Source organism: Clarias gariepinus, chromosome 23 (assembly GCF_024256425.1).
Source record: "Clarias gariepinus isolate MV-2021 ecotype Netherlands chromosome 23, CGAR_prim_01v2, whole genome shotgun sequence".
NCBI lineage: Eukaryota > Metazoa > Chordata > Actinopteri > Siluriformes > Clariidae > Clarias > Clarias gariepinus.
The window spans coordinates 17310918-17331587 of record NC_071122.1 but is presented as its reverse complement, the minus strand read 5'-3'; the positions used below and the strand labels follow the sequence as shown (position 1 = coordinate 17331587).

The following is a 20670-nucleotide window of genomic DNA, read 5'->3' as shown; positions in this document are numbered from 1 at the left end:
TAAGATAGGTGTGATGTGCTCGTATTTTCTGGTTCTAGTGAGGACTCTCGCTGCTGCATTTTGGACTAGCTGAAGCTTGTTTATGCACCTAGTTGAACAACCAGACAGTAAGGCATTACAATAGTCCAACCTAGAGGTGATAAAAGCATGAACTAGTTTTTTTGCATCGTTTAGCAACAATACATTTCTTATCTTGGCAATATTTCTGAGGTGAAAGAATGCTATTCTCGTGATATTATCTACATGAGCTTCAAATTAAAGGCTGAAATCTTTAATCACACAGAGGTCTTTTACTGCTGCACTTGAAAAACAGAGAGGTCTTCTAAAGTTACAGTGTGATCTAAAATCTTACTTCTGGCTGTATGCGGCCCCATGACTAGAACTTCTGTCTTATTAGAATTAAGCAGAAGGAAGTTAATTAGCATCCCATTTCTTATGTCCTGCACACATTGCTCAACTTTAGTAAGCTGTTTTTTCTTATCTGGTTTTGCTGAGACATATAATTGTGTGTCGTCAGCATAACAATGAAAACTAATACCATGCTTACAGATTATGTTGCCCAAAGAAAGCATGTAAAGGGAATAAAGCAGTGGGCCTAAAACTGAACCCTGTGGAACACTAAACTCCACTAGAGAACATGTAAAATCATCACCATTTAAATCTACATACTGTTAACAATCAGTCAAATAGGATCTGAGCCAGGAGAGGGCTGTTCCCTTAATTCCTACTACATTTTCTAATCTGTGAAGAAGAATAGCGTGATCAATGGTGTCAAAAGCTGCACTAAGGTCGAGTAATACAAGCATAGTTACACAACCCTGATCAGATGCCAATAGGAGGTCATTTACTACTTTAATGAGTGCTGTCTCTGTACTGTGATGAGGCTTAAATCCTGACTGATACAGTTCATGTATGCCATTCCTATGTATATATGAGCATAGCTGCTCCGCTACTATCTTTTCCAGAATCTTATAGATAAAGGGGAGGTTTGCCTGTAATTGGACAGCTGGAGGCAGACAGTGGAATTGTGAATAAATTTCTTGTACTTAATCCGAAGAATATTATTAAATCTAAAGTGTGACTAGCTTTATGACTGGGTCATACTATACACTGATTTACTCCTACTTAGTCCTGTATGGACATAAATGCTGTTCTCAGAGGGTCTTCTGGATTCTCAAAATGAATATTAAAATCTTCATCAATTAATGTTTTGTCTACAGAAATTACTAGGTTTGTTACTATGGAGAACTTTAAATGCATAAAATTTGTTTCCGTGTTTTTGTACGATAGTTAGATCATCATTGTAAATAACTGCGCCTCCTCCTCTACCAGTTAGCCGAGGCTCGTGTATGTAGCTGTATACAGGAGGACTAGCTTAATTTCAAGCTACATACTTGTCTTGTTTAATCCAGGTTTCTGTTAAACAGAGTATATCAAACTCCTGATCCATGATAATTTCATTAACAATAGCTACCTTAGATGCGAGAGATCTAATATTTAACAGTCCTAGCATCAGATCAGAGGTGCCGTCTGCACATTCAGTGTGATCTGAGTTTGTGGTATCTATGTTCATTAAATTACTAAAACAGACTTTGAGTCTTTCTATATTTTTGCTTAGTCTCAATAAGGTGAACCCTGAGTGACGACTCTATGCAGCTAGAAGATGGTTTGTTTAGCCTGTCTGTCTGCTCCCTGGCCTGGGCTCTGGATTGTCACAGATTAACTAGGCCTCTTCTGAGACTATGAGCTATACGACAGGAGGATAACATCACTTGATCTCCAGAGCAAATCTTTGCAAAGACTTGTGCTGTTGGATCTTTTATTTTATTACAGAAAATGAACTGAAGTTGTATTGATTGTATTTTTATTTTTCAGGTTGTATCGATCTTAAAAAAAAATCCATTTAATTCATTTTTGGTTTCTAAGCTAAAGCTTTTTAATTTTTTACCATTTTGTTGTTGAGTTATTTAAAGTTTATGAGTTAAGCATTTATTTATGTTAATTGTAAGTTGTTCTGTGACGTCATTCCATAATTGCGCAGTTGCATGTCTATTACACACGGTAGAAATTGTTAAGATATGGAAGTTGTGGAGAACACAAGCTGTTGACCGTAATCAAAGACTCTGATCAAAAAAAAATTATTAGGTACAGCAAATAAGTTGTTTTAACCATAGTGGATTTATGCAAGAAAACTGTAAGAAGTGTTGAATGTTTGACGTTAAAAAATAAATGAAGAAGCAAAAAATTCATGGACGTCAACGTTGTGAGTAATTCAGTTCAATAAGAAAGATACGTGTCAGAATTTGTGGAATAACATGCCCGTACACACCGTGTTTTCCTATTGGGATGGTTTTAATAGCATGTTGCACAGTACCTCAATTCCTTATTCCAAATAGTTCAATCTTTGTGTCGTCAAACCAGAGGATTTAGTTTTCCATGGTCTGAGACTCCCAACAGGCTGTCACTAGTGAGGAATGGTTTCTCTTTGGCCACTCTACTATATAGGCCTGATCAGTCGTGTGCTGCAGTGATGGCTGTCTTTCTGTAAGGCTCTCTTATCTTAATAATGAATGTTGAATGATGAATGATGAAGGCTACCATGCTCCCAGGTGCTTTAAATGCTGCAGGTCTGTGTCTTTACACAATCCTGTCTCGCAGGTTTTTTTTTTTGGTTTTTTTTGATGAGTGTGAAAAGTAACGTGTAAAACTTGAAACTGAGCACTGTGTCCTGGATTTAAAAACTACACACATGGCTTGAATCCAGTTAGACAAATTCAGATTCCATGTGTGCGATTAGACTGGGCGCCATGTCCTAGATTTAAAAACCACGCACGCACGCACACAGAGAGAGAGAGCTTGAATCCAATTAGACAGGTTTTACGTGTGTGATCAGACTAAGCACCATGTCCTAGATTTAAAACACACAGACACACACGACTTGAATGCGTGTGCTTGTGTGTGTGAGATTCAGAAAATTGCCATGAATGTTATGATCAAAAGTGATATGCCAGAAACTGAGCTCTAGCTGAACATAGCCTAAATGTTTAAATGTAAATTTTAACTTGTGCATTGCATTAAACCAATTTTAATTAAAGTATTTTAATAAGTTGTAACTGGTGGCCAAGTGATTCTGATCCGTATACTGTACATTAGGGCTGGACAATAATTTGATATCAATATATGTTGCGATAGAAATTTTTAAACACTTTTTTGATATTTCTATATACATTTGAATATATATATATATATATATATATATACAGTGACGGACTGGCCATCTGCAGTACCGGGAGTTTTCCCGGTGGGCCTGCTTAGTCAGTACGCAAATATATAAAAAAAGAAGGAAACCATAATATTGCATCTCTTTCCCACTCGTATGGATGAGTGTGTCGATCGCACGCAAGTAGGGATAACTACAGGCTGGAGCAATAGGCGTGCCGAAAGGTCGGGGCGTGCCGAAGGGTAGAGGGCATGTCGAAAGCTTTCTCATTAGTAAAGGAGCTTCTACGTTGGCCAATCAGCGGTAATCCTATTTATATGTAAGTACCTTTTATTTTAGCGTGGAAGAACATGGCGGCGGTAAGGCTTGATGTGGTTACTCATATATAAATATATTGTTTTCTTTATTTTTGTCATTTAATTGTTTGTTTAATTGTTGTCAACAGACACACATTACTGTGAGATAAAACATGGACAGGTTTTCCCTCGAAGTAAGGGTTGGCAGTTTGTGTCCGTTTTGCGCTACAGTTGTTTTTAGGCCTCGTCATTTTATTCTGACCGAGAGTTAAGTTAAGTCTTTATTTGTCACTTAGTTTGAAGGATTCTGTTCCATGGACTGCTACTACAGCATAAATGAATGAATGAGCAGATTGAGTGTACAGGTTGGGTGGAGTACACTCTTAAACGGAGCAGCTCTGCCTCTAAATAAAATGTTTTATTGGCTAAAATTGTGTCTGTTTACTGAATAAGTGCCACTTCAAAGGTTACTAAACTGTACTCCTCCTCTTCCTTATTGTGTTTTTTTATGAACCATATTTATCCTTATCAGGAAATGTCAAAGTCAACGTTATTGTCAGTTCTGTTACATGTACAGTGCATACATACAGAGAATTAAAATTACTTTTCTCTTAACCCTTGTTACAAATAACACTGAAAAAACTTAAATAAACCTAAAAAAAAAAAAAAAAACTTTAACACAAACTTGGAGAACAACAGAGGTAAGATAATTGAGTTACTGTTCTGCAAAAAGGAACAGTTTACAACACAGAAGGCTGATATGGTGAAAAACAGTGCAGAAGAAACAGAAGAACAGTGCAATAAGAATAGTGCAAGTCTGCTTCATTTAGTTGATTAAAGTGATATTATAAAGAGCAATTCAAAACAGTATAAACAAGAATGTTTTTAGTTTTAAGGCACTTTTAGTAAAACTACAGAAAAACAACTGTCAGTTCAAAACATTCTAAATGACTAATTCTGTAACTTTTTTGGTCTTGTTTAACCAATACAAAGTTTATAGTATTCCAAAAATATTAAATTTTTTATGAACAGCTTATGGTACTATATTCTTTTAAATAATTGTAATTCGCTTGAAAAAGAAATACTGTACAGCTCGAGCTCTATTGGGCATGCGCACATCAATCTAACATTTTTTTTCCTCTTACTATACAACAGTTAAACTTTTTGTATTACAGAAAGGATTAGTTTTAGACGTGAAAAAATGATCCAATAGGTATAACAATTCATTTCATTGTTATATTCCGGTCGGAGCTACAGTATATATCCCTTTTAGCCACGACCATGACTCACGAGGATGACGTCAGTAACCCGTGGCAACGCAGTAGAATGTTTAGAAAGGAATATTTTACAGGAAAAGAGTGGAATTTTAATATAAAGGATTATGTTGGCTGCATTACTTAAACGCATTAGACAGAACAATAGCGTTTAATATTAGCCTTTAAACAGGCAACTTGTGCAACCAATCATGAAGAGCTTTCGGCACGCCCCAACCTTTCGACACGCCCATTACTCCGATCTACAGCTACCCCTGTCTCATCGCACGGGCGCCGCAGACAAAGCGTGTTGTTGCAAGGGGGGAAAAGGTTGATTTACGGGAGTGTAGTCCAGTGCAGGAGATGCATTGTGGGTAATTAGGTCTGCTGTGTGTGAACGCGAATGCGAGATGTAAACTGGGATATAGAGCCTGAGTTTTGTTTTGTTTTCAGTAGTTTTTAGTTGGATTTAAAAAAATCATTATTTGGAAATAAAAAAACGGGCATCGACTAGTTTGTCCTTCTCATCATTACACGAGCATAAATTAATGGGCTGTTACGCTGTCGCGAGCAACATTAAAAATAAAGCAGAAAAGCTAACAGTGTGTTTGTTACCACGCATGCGAATGTATTACCCTCCCTCAATATTAATTAGACACAATTTATGGAGGGAGAGATATTGATCCTTTCTCGATGCAGCGAATTTCTTTAAGCAAATTAATAATAATATAAATGAATGAAAAAAAGAAAGAAGAAAAGGTGGAGCTGAAAGTTACACGAAAATAAGAAAAAGCTGTGCAGTGCCATGGAAAAGTATATGCCCCCTCCTAGCCACCTCTAGAGCCTGGCATAGGGTGTCATCAACATTTAACAATGTTCTGACCAGAGCAATGTGTTTTTGTTGCTCACTCTTTATTTGTTTTATTACTGTTGTTTCTTTATCCTGGCTGAAGCAGTTTGTTTGTTGCTTCAATTTATATGAATAATCAGCCTGTTCTAGTTTATATGGAAATATATTATTGTTAATAAGCCGAGTCTGAGAGTTTTATTTATTTGATAGTTTATTTTACATTTCTTGTTTGTAAAGGCTAAATACAAATAAAAAGTGACCCTTATTTTTTTTGTACTGTTTTTATTTAAAAAAAAGTATATAATTTTAATAGGAGGAGCCTGGAGGTATTATAGACTTTGCAAATTCAGTTTGCAGACATCCATTGTGTGTGTTCTCGGCAGTTTTTTTCTAAGGCTTTTTAATATTGTCCATATCGATATCGGAATTATATCGTATCGACCAAAATTAAGAAATATATTGTGATATAAATTTTTTACATATCATGCGGCCCTACTGTACATCTATCGTATGCAATCTGTCGTTCTACTATTTATGTTTAAAATAACCTTTCAAGAATGAAACTAGACATTGTTAAAATGCTCAAATGCTCTTATCACTTCTATTTTTTGTGTACTTACCTCTATTAGTTTTTCTGAAACTATATGCAGTTACACTTTTGGCAGAATTTTGTCATGAAATACCACTGCATACGCCGTTCTACAAATTGTAAATCTGGTTTTTAAGGTGGCTTCTTCTGACCGAGAAGATTGATTTGATCAATTATTATTTTCCAGCTTTTGCAATGTTATCATAGCATGGAGTTAGAATACAAATAATTTTGTAACTTTTCTCTCCTTGCAGCTTCCATTAACAAGCAGAATGAACCCTGGTCATGCTAAAATGTGCACCAATTTTGAGCAAGATAAAGAACATCAAAGGAGAGAAAGGTAAGTTTTATGCATTTCATATTTTAAACCCTTTAACTGTCCACTCATTTACATTTGACTTGCATATTAGGGGAAAGAAAGTGGTGGATATTTTTCTGATAGCATGTGAAGAAAGTTTACAAAAAAATAATTTATATAGCTTTACCTGTTATTAGTAAGCTAAATGATTAATGTATCTGCCTGGTCAATCAAAAGAATTCGAACTAAGCTATCTCTACATACTATAAATTATAATACATAAGCTAGCACTTCATACTACAGCGAGCCCACAAAGTCTAATTAATATTTTACATGGAGAACCAAGCCATAACTCTTGGTCTTTTCCAAGGATCCTGACCATGTACTTTGTAATTTGATCTTGTTGTTGTGATTATTTTGACCCACATTGTCATTTCAACTGTAACTACTAAATGTACCATTTTTATTGTATATACTTTACACTAGTTTAGAAGACAGAAATATGGAGAAATTTCCCACCTTAATGAGCTGGTGTTAGAAGCTCTCCAGATCAGCAATTTCTTCCTCTTACATGGTCAGAAGACAAAAAAAAATTGTCGATTTTGTAGATGTCCTTTATGATTTACCTGTACCTGTAAAATACATACATTTTGATAGCCTTACCTGTGGAATGTTATCAGTAACCTAAATTACTCTTAAGCTTAGCTGTATTAAAACTTTTGCAAGGAAAATGTAGGCAACTTTAAATAACATTCATTATACCCTTTAGGGGACTTTTCCTGTTTCCTTCTTTTCTTGATTACTTTTCTTTTCTTTTAATAGCTAAATACTGACATTTTCAAATTTAATAAGGACTCTTGTCAAAAGTTATGCTTATGATAAAGAGTGGGGTACATGCTTTTATTTATTTATTTATTTTAATGGAAGACTCGCTCATTAGAATTCTGGCAAATTTTGTGTAAGATTTGAGTTGAAATGCTGAATTGTACAACATCTGGAAATTCCCTCTCACTGGTAAAAGATGTCTTTATTTAAGCAAAAATGCAAAATAGCTTTTTATATTTGAATGATTTTGGAACATGACCTCATTCTGATTCTTATTCTTTTGAACAAATATTATATTAAAGTTAGCTAGTGAATTTGAATTTGGGTACAATTAATTGTTTATCTGTTGTTAACTGGTTGGACTTCTTCTTCTTCTATAATATATATATATATATACTCAATAAAAAATAAACATCCCTTTTTAACAATAATGTTGTAAAAATCCAAATAACTTTACAGATCTTCATTGTAAAGGGTTTAAACAATGTTTTCCATGCATGTTCAATTAACCACAATCAATTAATTAACATGCACCTGTGGAATGGTCGTTAAGACCTTAACAGCTTACAGAAAGTAGGCATTTAAGGTCACGGTTCTAAAAACGCAGGACACTAGAGACTAGAGAGACTTGTCTACCGACTGTGAAAAACACCCAAAGAAAGATGCCCAGGGTCCCTGCTCATCTGCGTAAACGTGCATTAGGCATGCTACAGGGGGGCATGAGGACTGCTGATGTTCCTAGGGCAATAAATTGCCATGTCCGCACTGTGAGACGCCTAAGACAGCGCTACAGGGAGACAGGAAGGACAGCTGATCATCCTCGCAGTGGAAGACCACATGTAACAACACCTGCACAGTATCGGTACATCCGAATATCACACCTGCGTGACAGTTACAGGATGGCCACAACAACTGCCAGAGTCACACCAGGAACACACAATCCCTCCATCAGTGCTCAGACTGTCCGCAATAGGCAGTCTATGAGGAGGAGATGCCCTGCAGTACTTCAAGCAATATAAATAAATTATTTTTTTCCACTTCTTGCTGAAAGAGTCATTCTAAGCCTTCAGTTCTATAAATTCATGAACATTAAACTTTTTAAATGTAAAAATGTGAACAGTTGTGTTCATGATGATTTACAAAGTATTAAATATTTTAACGATATTTATCTTGATGAGCTAGCAATCATTTCCTTGCCTTTAGATTTGAGGATGAATTGTTGTCTATGCATTAGTGATATTTGCTTTAAAAAATGCCATAACATAAGCTTCAGAGATATTTTAGAAATCCAGACTTGTCAGAATCTTTTAACAAAGCTTTCACTAAACTTTTTCAAACTAGAATATCCTGCCTAGCTTAGTTTTCAATCCAGTGGCCAGATCACATTTCCAAAAGCTTTCTGAGCTCATGCTGTTAAGATATTTAATTTGGTATCAAACTTCTAGTGAGAAAAAATAGTCAACCATAAAGGTTCAAAGACTTGTGGCTAGAAATGTACACATACATGTTAGATTCTCTTTGAGCTGTGGCTGGAACAAATTTAGAACTTGATTCTGAGGGGTTCAAGCTATGTTCAGTTTATAGTTCACATGCTATACTACACTGCCTGGTAAAACATATCACAACAAGATTCTGGTTGACCACCTTTGCCTTTGGTTATGATGTGCCATATAATCGCCAATTGAAGGGTGAGAATATTTTTATGCTTAAAAGAACCCCTTATTCAAAATTTAAGTCCTGCAGTATGCCCATGACATCAGGAAAAGCAAAAGAAATTCAGTTGATGGGATAATGTGGTCATTCTTTACATTCAGGTTATCGGCTGATTTCATTTTATTGCCTCATAACGTTGCTGAGCCGAGTCCTGACCAACTGAACCATGTACAGTAGGGAATATGCATAATGGGTGCATATTGTCTGCTTACCGATCTTTGGAATAAGGTCAGTCTGGACTCATCAGGCCACATGATACCAAATGATGCTCCTACCTATATATAAGTCCTATCTTTATTCTTCCTAGCATCTTAAAGCCTTTTTTTAATGATTAGCCTTACTAACAGGTGATTTTATTATGGCCACACTGCTGAGTCACATTGTGTGAGTGAAAAATGCTCTTCTTTTCACTTTTTAACATGGGTTTCTATTGTAGATTTATTTACTTACAATGAAAGCATGTGTAGTCTCTTTTTTTAACCTAATTTCTTCAATGAAGCTAATGTTTCACCACTGTAATCAAGGTTTTAATAATGTGTCATATAGTTCTTAACCGAATTCCAGTAAATTCAGAAATTTCCTTAGCTTGATGCAGCTCAATAGTTTGACCATTCTGACTAGCATGTCTGATTTATTAAGTTGATAGACAATAATGTGCTATAATGGTCATATTGTGACTGCTTGGCTGCTCTGTAGAAGAGATTGGGACACCACAGGCCTGAAAAAGGAAGAATTATTTAAGCTGTATACCTTCTAGTTATGCATCGCCGAATGCCTCTGCAAAAGTGGAAGCACTTTAAAGTAAAAAAAAAAGTTGTCCCAGTTACACAATTATTGGTGCGTACAAAAGAAGAAGAAAAAAATGACCCACTGCACCCATTCCAGTTTTTGATGTGCGCCTGGACAGCACCTGCCACTTAATAATTATGGTCGGAAAGAAAGGGAAATGCAACGTACGAGTAGTGCCAGAAATGTGAAATCCAACTTCATTTTACATCAACCAGCAACTGCTTCCTGTGGTTTCACACTAAACAGGAAATTAGAACCTGCTTCATCAAAAGGAGAAAAACAGATTTAATACACGAACACGTGCAGATACACAGGAACATGCACTCTTGCACAAATACAAATGTACATGTAATGCTTGTGTGAAATGTTTGTTTGCATTTAACATTAGGCTTTATATTGCGATTTAATGAACCGTTTATGGATTTTTCTTCTAATAAACCAATTTTCTGTATGTGTATATTGTTTGTTTGCTTTTTATTATACACCTTTTAGCCATACCATTAAATTGCAAATCATTAAGCCTGATATTGGACCCCCCAAGGCATAACTCCCCAAGACCTCTGAAGGTTTGTGGTTGTATCTGGGACCAGAACGCTAAAAGAAGATCCCTTGCTGTAAGCTGCAAGGTGGGGTCATTCATGGATCAGACTTGTTTGTCCAGCACATTCAATGGATGCTCAGTCATATTGAGATCTGGTGAATTTGGAGTCCTGATCAGTAATTTCAGCATTTAATTTTTTCACCAATTTGTGCTACAACATAGCTGAGCCTTGGGTGCCCATGATTCTGTTGCCAGGTTACTGGCAAATCATTGATAGTCAATGTTGGTTAATTCACCTGTTAATGTTGTTAATGTTATGGCTGATTGGTGATGGACTATTAAAAACCTTGCTATTTTATTACCCTCAAAGCAGATCATAAACCTGAGGCAACAAACCAATACCTTGTGTGGGGTGATAAATTTTATGAGTGATAATTTACAATCCCAATTCAAAAAAAGTTTGGACAGTATGGAAATTGGCAATAAAACCAAAAGGAGTCATCTGTAAAGTCTCTTTCACCTTGTACTTTAATGAAAACTCTACAAGACCTTATTATTGTGTAAATTTAATTGTTTGTTAAATAATATGCACTTGTATTTTAAATCTGGTGGCTGCAACATCCTATAAAAAATTGGGACAGTTGACAGTTTACCAATGTTTAACCTCACTATTTAAGCATTTTGACACTGAAGACACCAGTTGTTCAAATTTAGCTAGCATAAGTTCCCCCCTTTCTTCCATTAACCAGGTCTTCAGCTGCCCAATTGTATGAGTCCTTTATTGCCTTTACAGCACCCATATTCTGTTTAGCCAGCTATTCATGTGTAATTTAAGCAGAATGCCCTTTAGCATAATCTTGCTGTAAAATGCAGGAATGACTCTGAAAAAGATGGTGTTTGAATGGCAGCATATGTTGCTCCAAAAAGAATTTTTTTCTGCATTCATGGTGCACTCACAGATGTGCAATTTACCCATGCCATAGGCACTGGCATACTCCCATAACAGGACTGATGCTGGCTTTATACTGTTTGAATAGTCCTTTTCCTCACTAATTTAGAATAAAGCTGTTTCCAAAAATTGTTGACTTCCAAGACCACAAAACATGGCTCCGGTGTGCCTCTCCCCATCTCAGATGAGACGGAGAAGCCTTTGAGACATCTGGACAGTATTTGTTAATGCAGTGAAAAACGGTGTTTGCGGATAAAGGTTTACCAAAGTGTTCCCAAGCCGATGATATGAAATCCACGACAGAGGGGTTTCACTTTCTGAGGGATCAGAAGTGTGTTTTTCTTTAATTTTTTATTGATAAATTGCAGGTGAATCTGTTGGCAAATTGGTGAGCCTTGCACAAGAAGTACTACACCCATCTACCTAACTAACTAATTGTATACCATCATATAATTGCTTCACCTGTTTAATCGTCCTGTAATTTCTAATTACACTGCTAGTCCTAAATTGGCCCTCTCCCAATTTAATTGTTTGTCAAAAAATATGCACTTATATTTTTTATTTGGTGGCTGCAACATCCTATAAAAAGTTTTTAAAACAATTTCCAACTTTTTGGGAATTGGGGTCCCGGAAAAGTGGGGAGAAATATTTCACCACTAAAAACAAAAGTAAAAAAGTAATGCCATTAGGAGGTTACTTGCAATAAGGAAGTCAGATTAGTGCTTGAATTAAAGTGATCCTGACGATGTGGTTGTACACAGTCATTAATGTTTCAGTCCTTGAAGGAAGAGAAAGGGGGTGGGGGGAGTTAAATTTTTGATGTATAAATTAAGTCTAACGTAATTAGAACTGGAAAGCAGAGCAAACCATACAGGGCTTGTAAATATCAAAAGAGTGGAAGTTAAAGGGGTAAAAATGTCTGTTCAAACAGTGTGTGTTACTTGTCAGTAAATGTCCAATTCTTTGTACTATGTTTCGCTCAACTTCAATTTTAGATATTCTATGATAAGAGCTCGTGGAATTGGCAAACTACCAAAAGTTGGAAGAGAAAGAAAAATGGAGCCAAGGATAGAAAATCAAAGGACATGTAAGAAAAAGGAAAAAGTCCCAGAAGTATTGATGTTGGAGGAAGAACAATGCATGCAAAGACGTAAGCTGATATGATTTCTTATGTGTGTATATAATATATATATATAATTATTGGCATAAATTATTACATGTAAATTGATTGTTTCTTTTACCTTGTGCTGATTTTAGAGTTACGTATAAGCACAGGGAGCATGAACGAGAGGAATGTTCAACCCGTCCACAAACCTTCTGCAGTTTACCAAAGTGATCCTGAAGCTTATCTGTGTGTCGTGTGCGGGAGAAGTTTCAGCTCTCGAGGACTTTTGAAAGTGCACCTAAGAGTTCATTCAGGAGAGAGACCATATCACTGTCCCTACTGTGATAAAAACTTCAGGCAATCTAGTCATCTTAGCGTACATATTAGGATTCATACAGGAGAAAAGCCTTACAGCTGTCTTTCCTGTGGGAAGAGGTTCAGTGATCGAAGTGCATGCAACAGGCATGTTAGGGCTCATCTGGAAAATGCTGAACTGAGCCATCCTACTTGAAAATATAAATGATTCAGAGGGGTGAGTTTTTTGTTTGTTTGTTTTTTGGACTTTTTCCCTTTTGCATTGCCTCTCTTTCTGTGATTATAGAAACACATAATCTAGTATTTTTTAAAAGATTTTTTAGCCTCACTTGAAACTTTTAATATATTCCAAACAATGTTTATAGTTTTAAAAGTAATGATTACAAAAATGCTAGCTAGGGTAATAGAAATTTTAAAGGTGATAGCATGGTCTGTATATGCCTTCCATGGGTCCTGAAATAATTTCCTATTTATTCATTTTTTTAGCCTTGTACCATTTGAATCAATATTTTTTGTATTGTATAATGTACATTTCAAATCCATTTAACTCACATTAATGTAACTTTTTGGTCTTCCTCAGTTTCTAATGAAAATTGTGGATGTTGTAGCACTGTTTTTGTTCTGTTTATCAATATTTACCACAAATTTGGATTGTCAAATATGTGTAAAGCTGCTGTCTTTTATTTTTATTTTTTTTAACTATTCCTAACATTATTCACAAATACAATTTGTAAACAATGTTGTTTTGTCATTTATTTTAACCTCCTTTCTTTTAACCTTTGGTTTTAGCTATTTAAAATGCACAGTGTGACTTCTAGTTTAACTTTGTGATTAGAAGTGAGTTAATGTCTAATTTATTTACTAAAGGAGAATGTTCAGCAGGAGGTAAATGGAACATTTACAAAGAAAACCACAGGTAAATTTTGAATAGGGCTGACTTGAATGACTGCAAATGAAATTGCATTTGGGGGAAATAGATTTCAGCAGCATTTAATCTTGTGCAAAATCCTAGGAATTGTAGTGAGCGAGTGTGATTCTTTTTCTTTTTTTCTTCCTCTAAACAAACAGATTCTTAACAACACTGCCAGGATTTTTCTGTACCCCACTGTTTGAATTCCCTGCGAATAAATCAAGTCAAGTTTTTATAACCTTAAGCCTGTACCTACTATACCTTTAGCTTTGCATACCCATGTCTGATGAACTGCTCAAACAAAATTTTTAGTGTTTGCAGTACTTGTTTCTAGCACCAGCTTTTCCACATTTAAATAGGGAATGTTACGGTGTAGGAGGCTATTGAATTTTGGAAACATGATCGGTTTAGATTATTTTGCATTAAACTTTCACCATGATAGAGAGTCAGATATGTTTTTCGGTTTAATTTCTGTTCTATATTCTTTATCGCATGCTTACAGCATGATCTTTGACTCTGGGTGCACAACAGACACAAGGCGAGGTCTTGTTGAGGGGGAAAGGAAAGTTTTATTGGGAAATTAAATAAATAGGGAAATTAAGGGATTTTAAGGAGAGAGGGAGGAAATAAGTAAGTATGTGCATGTGCAGCTCCAGAGGCAGAGTGTACCCACATTAGTGGCAGCTCCTGCAGGCTCCTTAATGCGGCTCTTGGCGGTCACGGCCAGCCCTCCTTGTCTGTGGCTGCACCCGGGAGTCTAAGGCAATATAGCCAACGTGCTGGTGATCACGGGTGGGAAAGGGGGCCTTTTCCCTTCGACAGGTGAGGCTGGCTCACAGTGAAAGTGCATTTTGTCCTTTAGCTGCTGTCTCTTGTGAAGTGATCAAATGGCAGCAAACAGGACTTAAAGTACTTCGTGGCTCCCAAGATTATAATTTATAGCAAATCAGTTTACAATTTTTTTTTTTTTTTTTGAAACACACAAAGATTGAGGCCAAAAGTTCTAGAGACCTTCCCAACATACACACATCTTTTCAACAAAAGAGACTTTCAGCTTCATCCTTTGAATAACATAAAACTTAACACGTACCTCCTGTTAAACAACAGCATAAATGAACTGAACAACTGTGTTCAGGAGGCTTTAAGAGAAGGACATCCCTGAAGCACTCTTAAATAGTTATCAGGAAGATCAGAACCCAAGTTCCTAACAATAATATCCCAAATCAGCCAGCCAGGATCTCAATCCTATTACACCCTGCCCCTGTGCAGAACAACTGTCTCACGTATTTGGGTGCATGTTTTGTTAATCCATTGATCTCAGTGCTCTGCTTCTTCTTGTTTTAAGACCTGTGCAAACATTTTGGTTGCTTGGTTGTACAGACCTCTTTTTGCATTACCAAACATGGCAAACAAAAGACCTAATTTGACTGGCTCGTCAGTCCCAGAGCTGTCCAGAATGAAAAGAATGTAGCTTTTAAACAAAACTCCCAAGAATTCTAAAGAAGATTTTGAAGCTTGTTGCAAGAAATGTGTAGAGGTCACATGGTTTGTGAGCCTTGGTCAAAACTGATTCTTTAGGAATGTAAATGTAGCTGCTTGGCCAGTACACCTATCAGCCATAACATTTAAACCAGCTAGGTTATCCGTTCCCTTTGTGCCACCAAAACACCCTTAAAGGCATGACGCCACAAGACCCCTGAACTTGTGCAATGGTTTCTGACACTGAAACATTAGCAGCAGATCATTTAAGATCTGTCAGTTGCAGGGTGGGGCCTCTTGGATCAGACTTGTTCATCCAGTACATTCCATGGATGCTTAACTGGATTGAAATCTGGGGAATTTGGAGGCCAGATCAACAACCTTGAACTCTCTGCCTGCTAAGCCCCATACACAGGAAGCTATGATGCATTAAGGGATCTAATACGTTGATATCATAGCCAGCGTTTCTGTGGGATCAGACCAGTTGGGCTAGCCTTTGCTCTTCAAAGGCATAGATAAGCTTTGGGTTTCCATGATCCTGTCACTGGTTTATTTGTATATAATTTATAAATAATGTTATTTACTTCACCTGGTGGTGGTGTTAATGTTATGGATAATAGGTTTAAATTTAATGTTGAACCTGCTATAAAAAATATTAATTTTAGCTAAAAACAATTAAAAAGCTTTAAAAAAAAACATTTATGCAAATTATAGCAACTTACATGTTTATCATTGTACGCATATTCCAAATGCTTGTTCTTTCTGGAGACGAACCATCATGGCAACTATTAGACTCATCAGGTTGAAGGAGCGACCCAATCAAATCAAACTGCATTGGTTTTAATTTCATACAGTATCTACTGGTTTTACACCACAACGCACTGCATTTTGCAAACGCAATCCACAACATGTTTCCGTGTTTCATTGCCAGCTACTGCAGCAGGTGTATCAAAAGTCACAAAAAGATTAGTTTGTCTTGATAGTTGGTCTTAAGGTTGTCAATATCCAAAATAGAAAACTTCTAATTTCTTTACCTCTCAGTCTCTTCTATCTTGGAGTTGAAGTGCACCCTTTGTTCTCCTGTTAATAAGACTTTCTCTTCCCCATGTACTTTAGAGGTTTTCAGCAAATTTGAAATGCTATTATTAGTCACCCTGGTGATCTCTTCTGGTACTCTAAATGTATACCCTCTGTCCTGTGGCAGACATGTAGCTACATAGTCTACCAGGCTATTGGCTAGCTGACAAATAACATTTATGTGCTTTGTCTTTCATCTATATAAAGTTCCCCAACATGACCAGGCCATTCAGCACCCTCTTTTTGTTTCTTTATAGAGCCTAATTCAAATGATCCTTCCTGAAAGAGTCAATTAGTTAAACTATTCACAGATGGAAAGAAAAATTCTGTTGACAAGCACTGAGTAATCTCACATTTGCCACATTCACCCAGTTAATGCAGCAAAAAGTCTCAAACATGGAACCACCAGGACTGCTCCACTTGTTTTGTGCCCAAAGCAGCAGGCAACAATTATTGAACATTCACCAGGAAAAAGCCTGCACTTTAGATTGGCACACTGAATCAGTATGTCTGCTAGCAAGCATACCTACAGTAGCAGCAGGTTGCTATTGAGTAACTCTACTGCACCGAACAGGAATGATTGGTTTGATTATTGTGTGGAAGCTCAGTTCCTTCTTTTCCCAAAAATAGCAAGTTTGACACGTCACGCTGACCCGCAGAATACGCTAAAGCATTCAGCAACAACATTGGAGATATCTGGGCTGACTGAATGGGACAAATCCAGTGATGCAACAGCTCATCCCAAATTTCCCTGAGCAAAATAAAACCAGTGATAGGCGTGGTAGTCACCAACAACACCCAATTAAGGGATTTGATTTTAGGGGAATTTAGACAGGGGTTACTTTCATTCCTGATGCAGGTAACCTTCACCCAGATTATGAAGAGCCACATGGCATCGTAATGTTCCATCCAAAGGCAATAATTTGTCATTATTTACCATCACCTTCTCCAGAAGTTGCATTTGCCCAAGCCAGAAGCTGATCCATTGGGTCAAAGGCGATCCACAGAGGTACCTGGCCAACCTGACTAAGGGGCTTAGAAACCCTTTTATCTTATTACTGCACCATACTTTTTACTTTTACTTTTACTTGAGTAGATTTGTGAAGAAGAAACGCTACTCTTACTCCGCTAGATTCGGCTACACTCGACTCGTAACTTTTCTACTATTTATTCTACACATTCCGTCGTTAGATCTACCGGATGACTGTTTTACCAATCAGACGCAGCAACAATAATCACATGACTCCGTTTGACCAATTACCCGCAATGACAATAATCACATGTAGGCATGGACACTTATGGACATTATTCATCTGTTCACTCATACACAGTTGCACATACCCTGGTACCGGACACTCATGGACATTGCACACTTGCACATACATGAACATTTGCACACTTTCTGAACATTTCCATTTATTTCTATTTTTATTTTTACTTAAACTGCTATTTGGTCTTTTGTACTGTACATATAGGTTTTTATATTACTTATATATTTTTCTTTGATATATTTTTTTAAAATTTTTATATTTTTGTTCTATTTTCTTATAGTTTCAACTATTTATTTCTTATTTCTTATTTTTTTTTAATTGTTTCTAAATTTTTAAGGTCACTGGCGGTTGTATAAGCATTTTACTGCATATCGTACTGTATGTGACGAATAAAATTTGAATTTAGTCAGGCGACATTCCTGGCATCATATTCAAAGCATGTTTCGCTTGCAAAAGAATAGCTTTATACTGCGGTGTCTTCTCTAGCTGCCAAAAGAGACAGACACATCAGCATATAAAAACACAACTTCTTACCTGAGGGAAAAAAAAAAAAAATATATATATATATATATATATATATACATATATACTTCCACTTGAGTAATATTATTTTGAAGTACAGCTACTCAGGACTGGACGCAGGACAGCCAAGGTTTCTCATGTTCTATGTTTCTTTTTGGCTATGGTACAGATGGAGAAACATTCTGCTACACACCAACACACATGACAGACAAAAAACAAGCACTGAGTTGGACATAGGTCTATGAATCAAGTTCAATTTACCTGCTGATGTTGCAACAATTTTACCAAGCACAAAATGTTGTAAGGTAAAACTAATTTAACAGTAATACTGTAATCTTGTGGTGTTACTATTATTTTGGCATGGACTATGCCCCTGTGTACCTCCAGTGTAAGAAGAAATGTATGCTTCCAGTGACACATGAGAACAACTTCTGTCCAGGGGCGCCGGGTCAATAAGGGGTGCTGGGGCGCCACCTCCTTAAAGTTAGGCAGAGAAGAAGAATGCTACTTAACATAACATATGCATATGTGTATATAACATATATAACATATGCTTAACATAATTTTTTATTTTAATAATGAAATAAAGTCATTTAGTCACAATATTCCACTGTATTTCTTAATATAATTTATGTACAATAAAAAAAAAATCTAAACTGTATTACGTTCATTTGTGTTTGTGTACGCGGGGCACTGGACAAACAAGTGTCTATGTAGGCATGCAGAAGCATGTGATTTGAGGCTGAGCCCTAATTGGCTTTTTTTTTAATCATCCTTGGGGTGCACCACTTTTGTTCTTAGCAAATTTATATTGTTTTTAAATATTTGGGCTCATGTGATTGGACCATTTTCAACGAGTCTTATTAACGGTCAGCAGATTGTTAGTTAATGTATTGAATAGTGATTGACGCGGAAGCCAGCTAAATATGAGAGAAAATTCTGTCATTTCTGTTCATTTTATACTACATAGTAGTAATGATGCTTAATCACCTGATAAATGGCTATTTACAGGCGTTTATTAAAAATTTTATTTTTGTTTGTGCCCCCCCCCCCCCCAAAAAAAACATTTGCACCCGCCGCCACTGCTCCTGTCTCTTTTACACTTTTACTTACATTGTTATTTTAAAAAAAAAATTGATAAGATAGTTCTGTTCCTAGATATGTGTATATTCATTTTAAGCATTTGAATTTATGAATTAGTTTTAAATGTTTTCATAATATTAGCAAGCAAATAAAATAACACTTAATTATTTAGGTAGCAAAGCAAAAGTGTTTTCGTTTGCCAACATTATTAATAGATCATATTTAAAACGAAATGTTGCTTGAATATTGATGAGTCTGCGAAGCAGTTTCAGCTAGCGTTATCAGGGGCATATCTTCAGTGACAGTGTATTTTTGTTAACTGAAATGCATGCTAAAGTACTGGAACACAGATTAGCATTACAGGTTATGAAGCTAAATAGTAGTTTGTCCTATGTGGGTTAACCCAACTACACTCTTCTTCAGCAATCTTTTGTTTTACTATGACTAGCAAATAACCTTGATGTACAGTAACAAAGATATGCAGTAAAAGGGAACCACGACTAAGCTTACACTCACACTCAAGTGATTATTTATGCTTCAAGGCTGCAATTTTAATGATATCAGTATAAATTACTAACAGAAAGAAAATAGACCAGACTTATTTGTAGATCAGAAATTACTACTAAGGTACTAAATCAAATAATGTTTGTACCATGTTCAGCTAATGTTTATTGACTGTCTCTGCTTATAGCCCTACGTTTGCCTTGAGGCTTCTGGATGAAGAAAGAGGGCAGCTGGTGCATAAAACCAAGCACATACATTGTAACAGTTACGAGCCCTGCACCACAAAGGACAGCCACCTAAGCTCTCTGGACAAAAATCAGTGCCGGCTGTGTGGAAAGATTTTCAGACGAATTTCAGATGTCAGAATACATGAGAGGGTTCATTCCGGCGAGAGACCATACCTTTGCCATTATTGTGGCAACAAATTCAAACAAAAAGGCCACCTTCGGACACACATTAGGATTCATACAGGAGAGAAACCGTTCATGTGCCCGAAATGTGGGAGACGTTTCAAAGACCCGAGTGTGAAGAACAAACACGTAAAGCGGTGTAAATTTTACACTGTAAAAATGCTGGAAATTAGAGACACTTGATAGATGTCTTTGTACATAAAAACCCCCCAAAATTTTATATATATATATATATATATATATATAGTTTTTTGGGCGGCACAGTGGTGTAGTGGTTAGCACTGTAGTCTTGCACCTGCATGAACTGGGTTCGGTTCCCGGCCAGGCTCGAATTCTGTCTCTGTGTGCATGGAGTTTGCTTGTTCTCCCTGTGCTTGGTGGGTTTCCTCCGGGTACTCCGGTTTCCTCCCACAGTCCAAAGACATGCTGATTAGGCTAAGTGGCATTCCCAAATTGCCAAATTCATTGTGTATGAATGAATGTGTGAGTGTGTGCCCTGCGATGGATTGGCACCCTGTTCAGGATGTACCCCGCCTCGTGCCCTAAGTTTCCTGGGATAGGCTCCCGGCTTTCCGTGACCATGAATACAGGATAAAGCGGTTTAGACAATGAGTAAGTGAGTGAGAGTGTTGTGTTTTAATATTCCCCCAAAAAATTAATTCATGACTTCA

At 36.6% G+C, this 20670-nt stretch overlaps 1 protein-coding gene across 2 annotated transcripts in view; it reads left to right on the top strand.

Annotated features, from left to right (window-relative positions):
• si:ch211-86h15.1 (uncharacterized protein LOC558435 homolog) overlaps nucleotides 1-20204 on the top strand; it is a 30724-nt gene extending 10520 nt beyond the window's left edge. The window contains exons 3-5 of one of the 2 annotated variants that reach the window (XM_053483490.1): nucleotides 6463-6548; nucleotides 12319-12473; nucleotides 12581-13459. In XM_053483490.1, coding sequence (XP_053339465.1) covers nucleotides 6463-6548; nucleotides 12319-12473; nucleotides 12581-12939 — 600 coding nt within the window. In that variant the 3' untranslated portion in view covers nucleotides 12940-13459. Of the gene's footprint in view, nucleotides 1-6462; nucleotides 6549-12318; nucleotides 12474-12580; nucleotides 13460-19776 lie in introns of those variants that run through there. The other variant, XM_053483491.1, reaches the window with a different exon arrangement.
• Nucleotides 20205-20670: the final 466 nt, after the last annotated feature.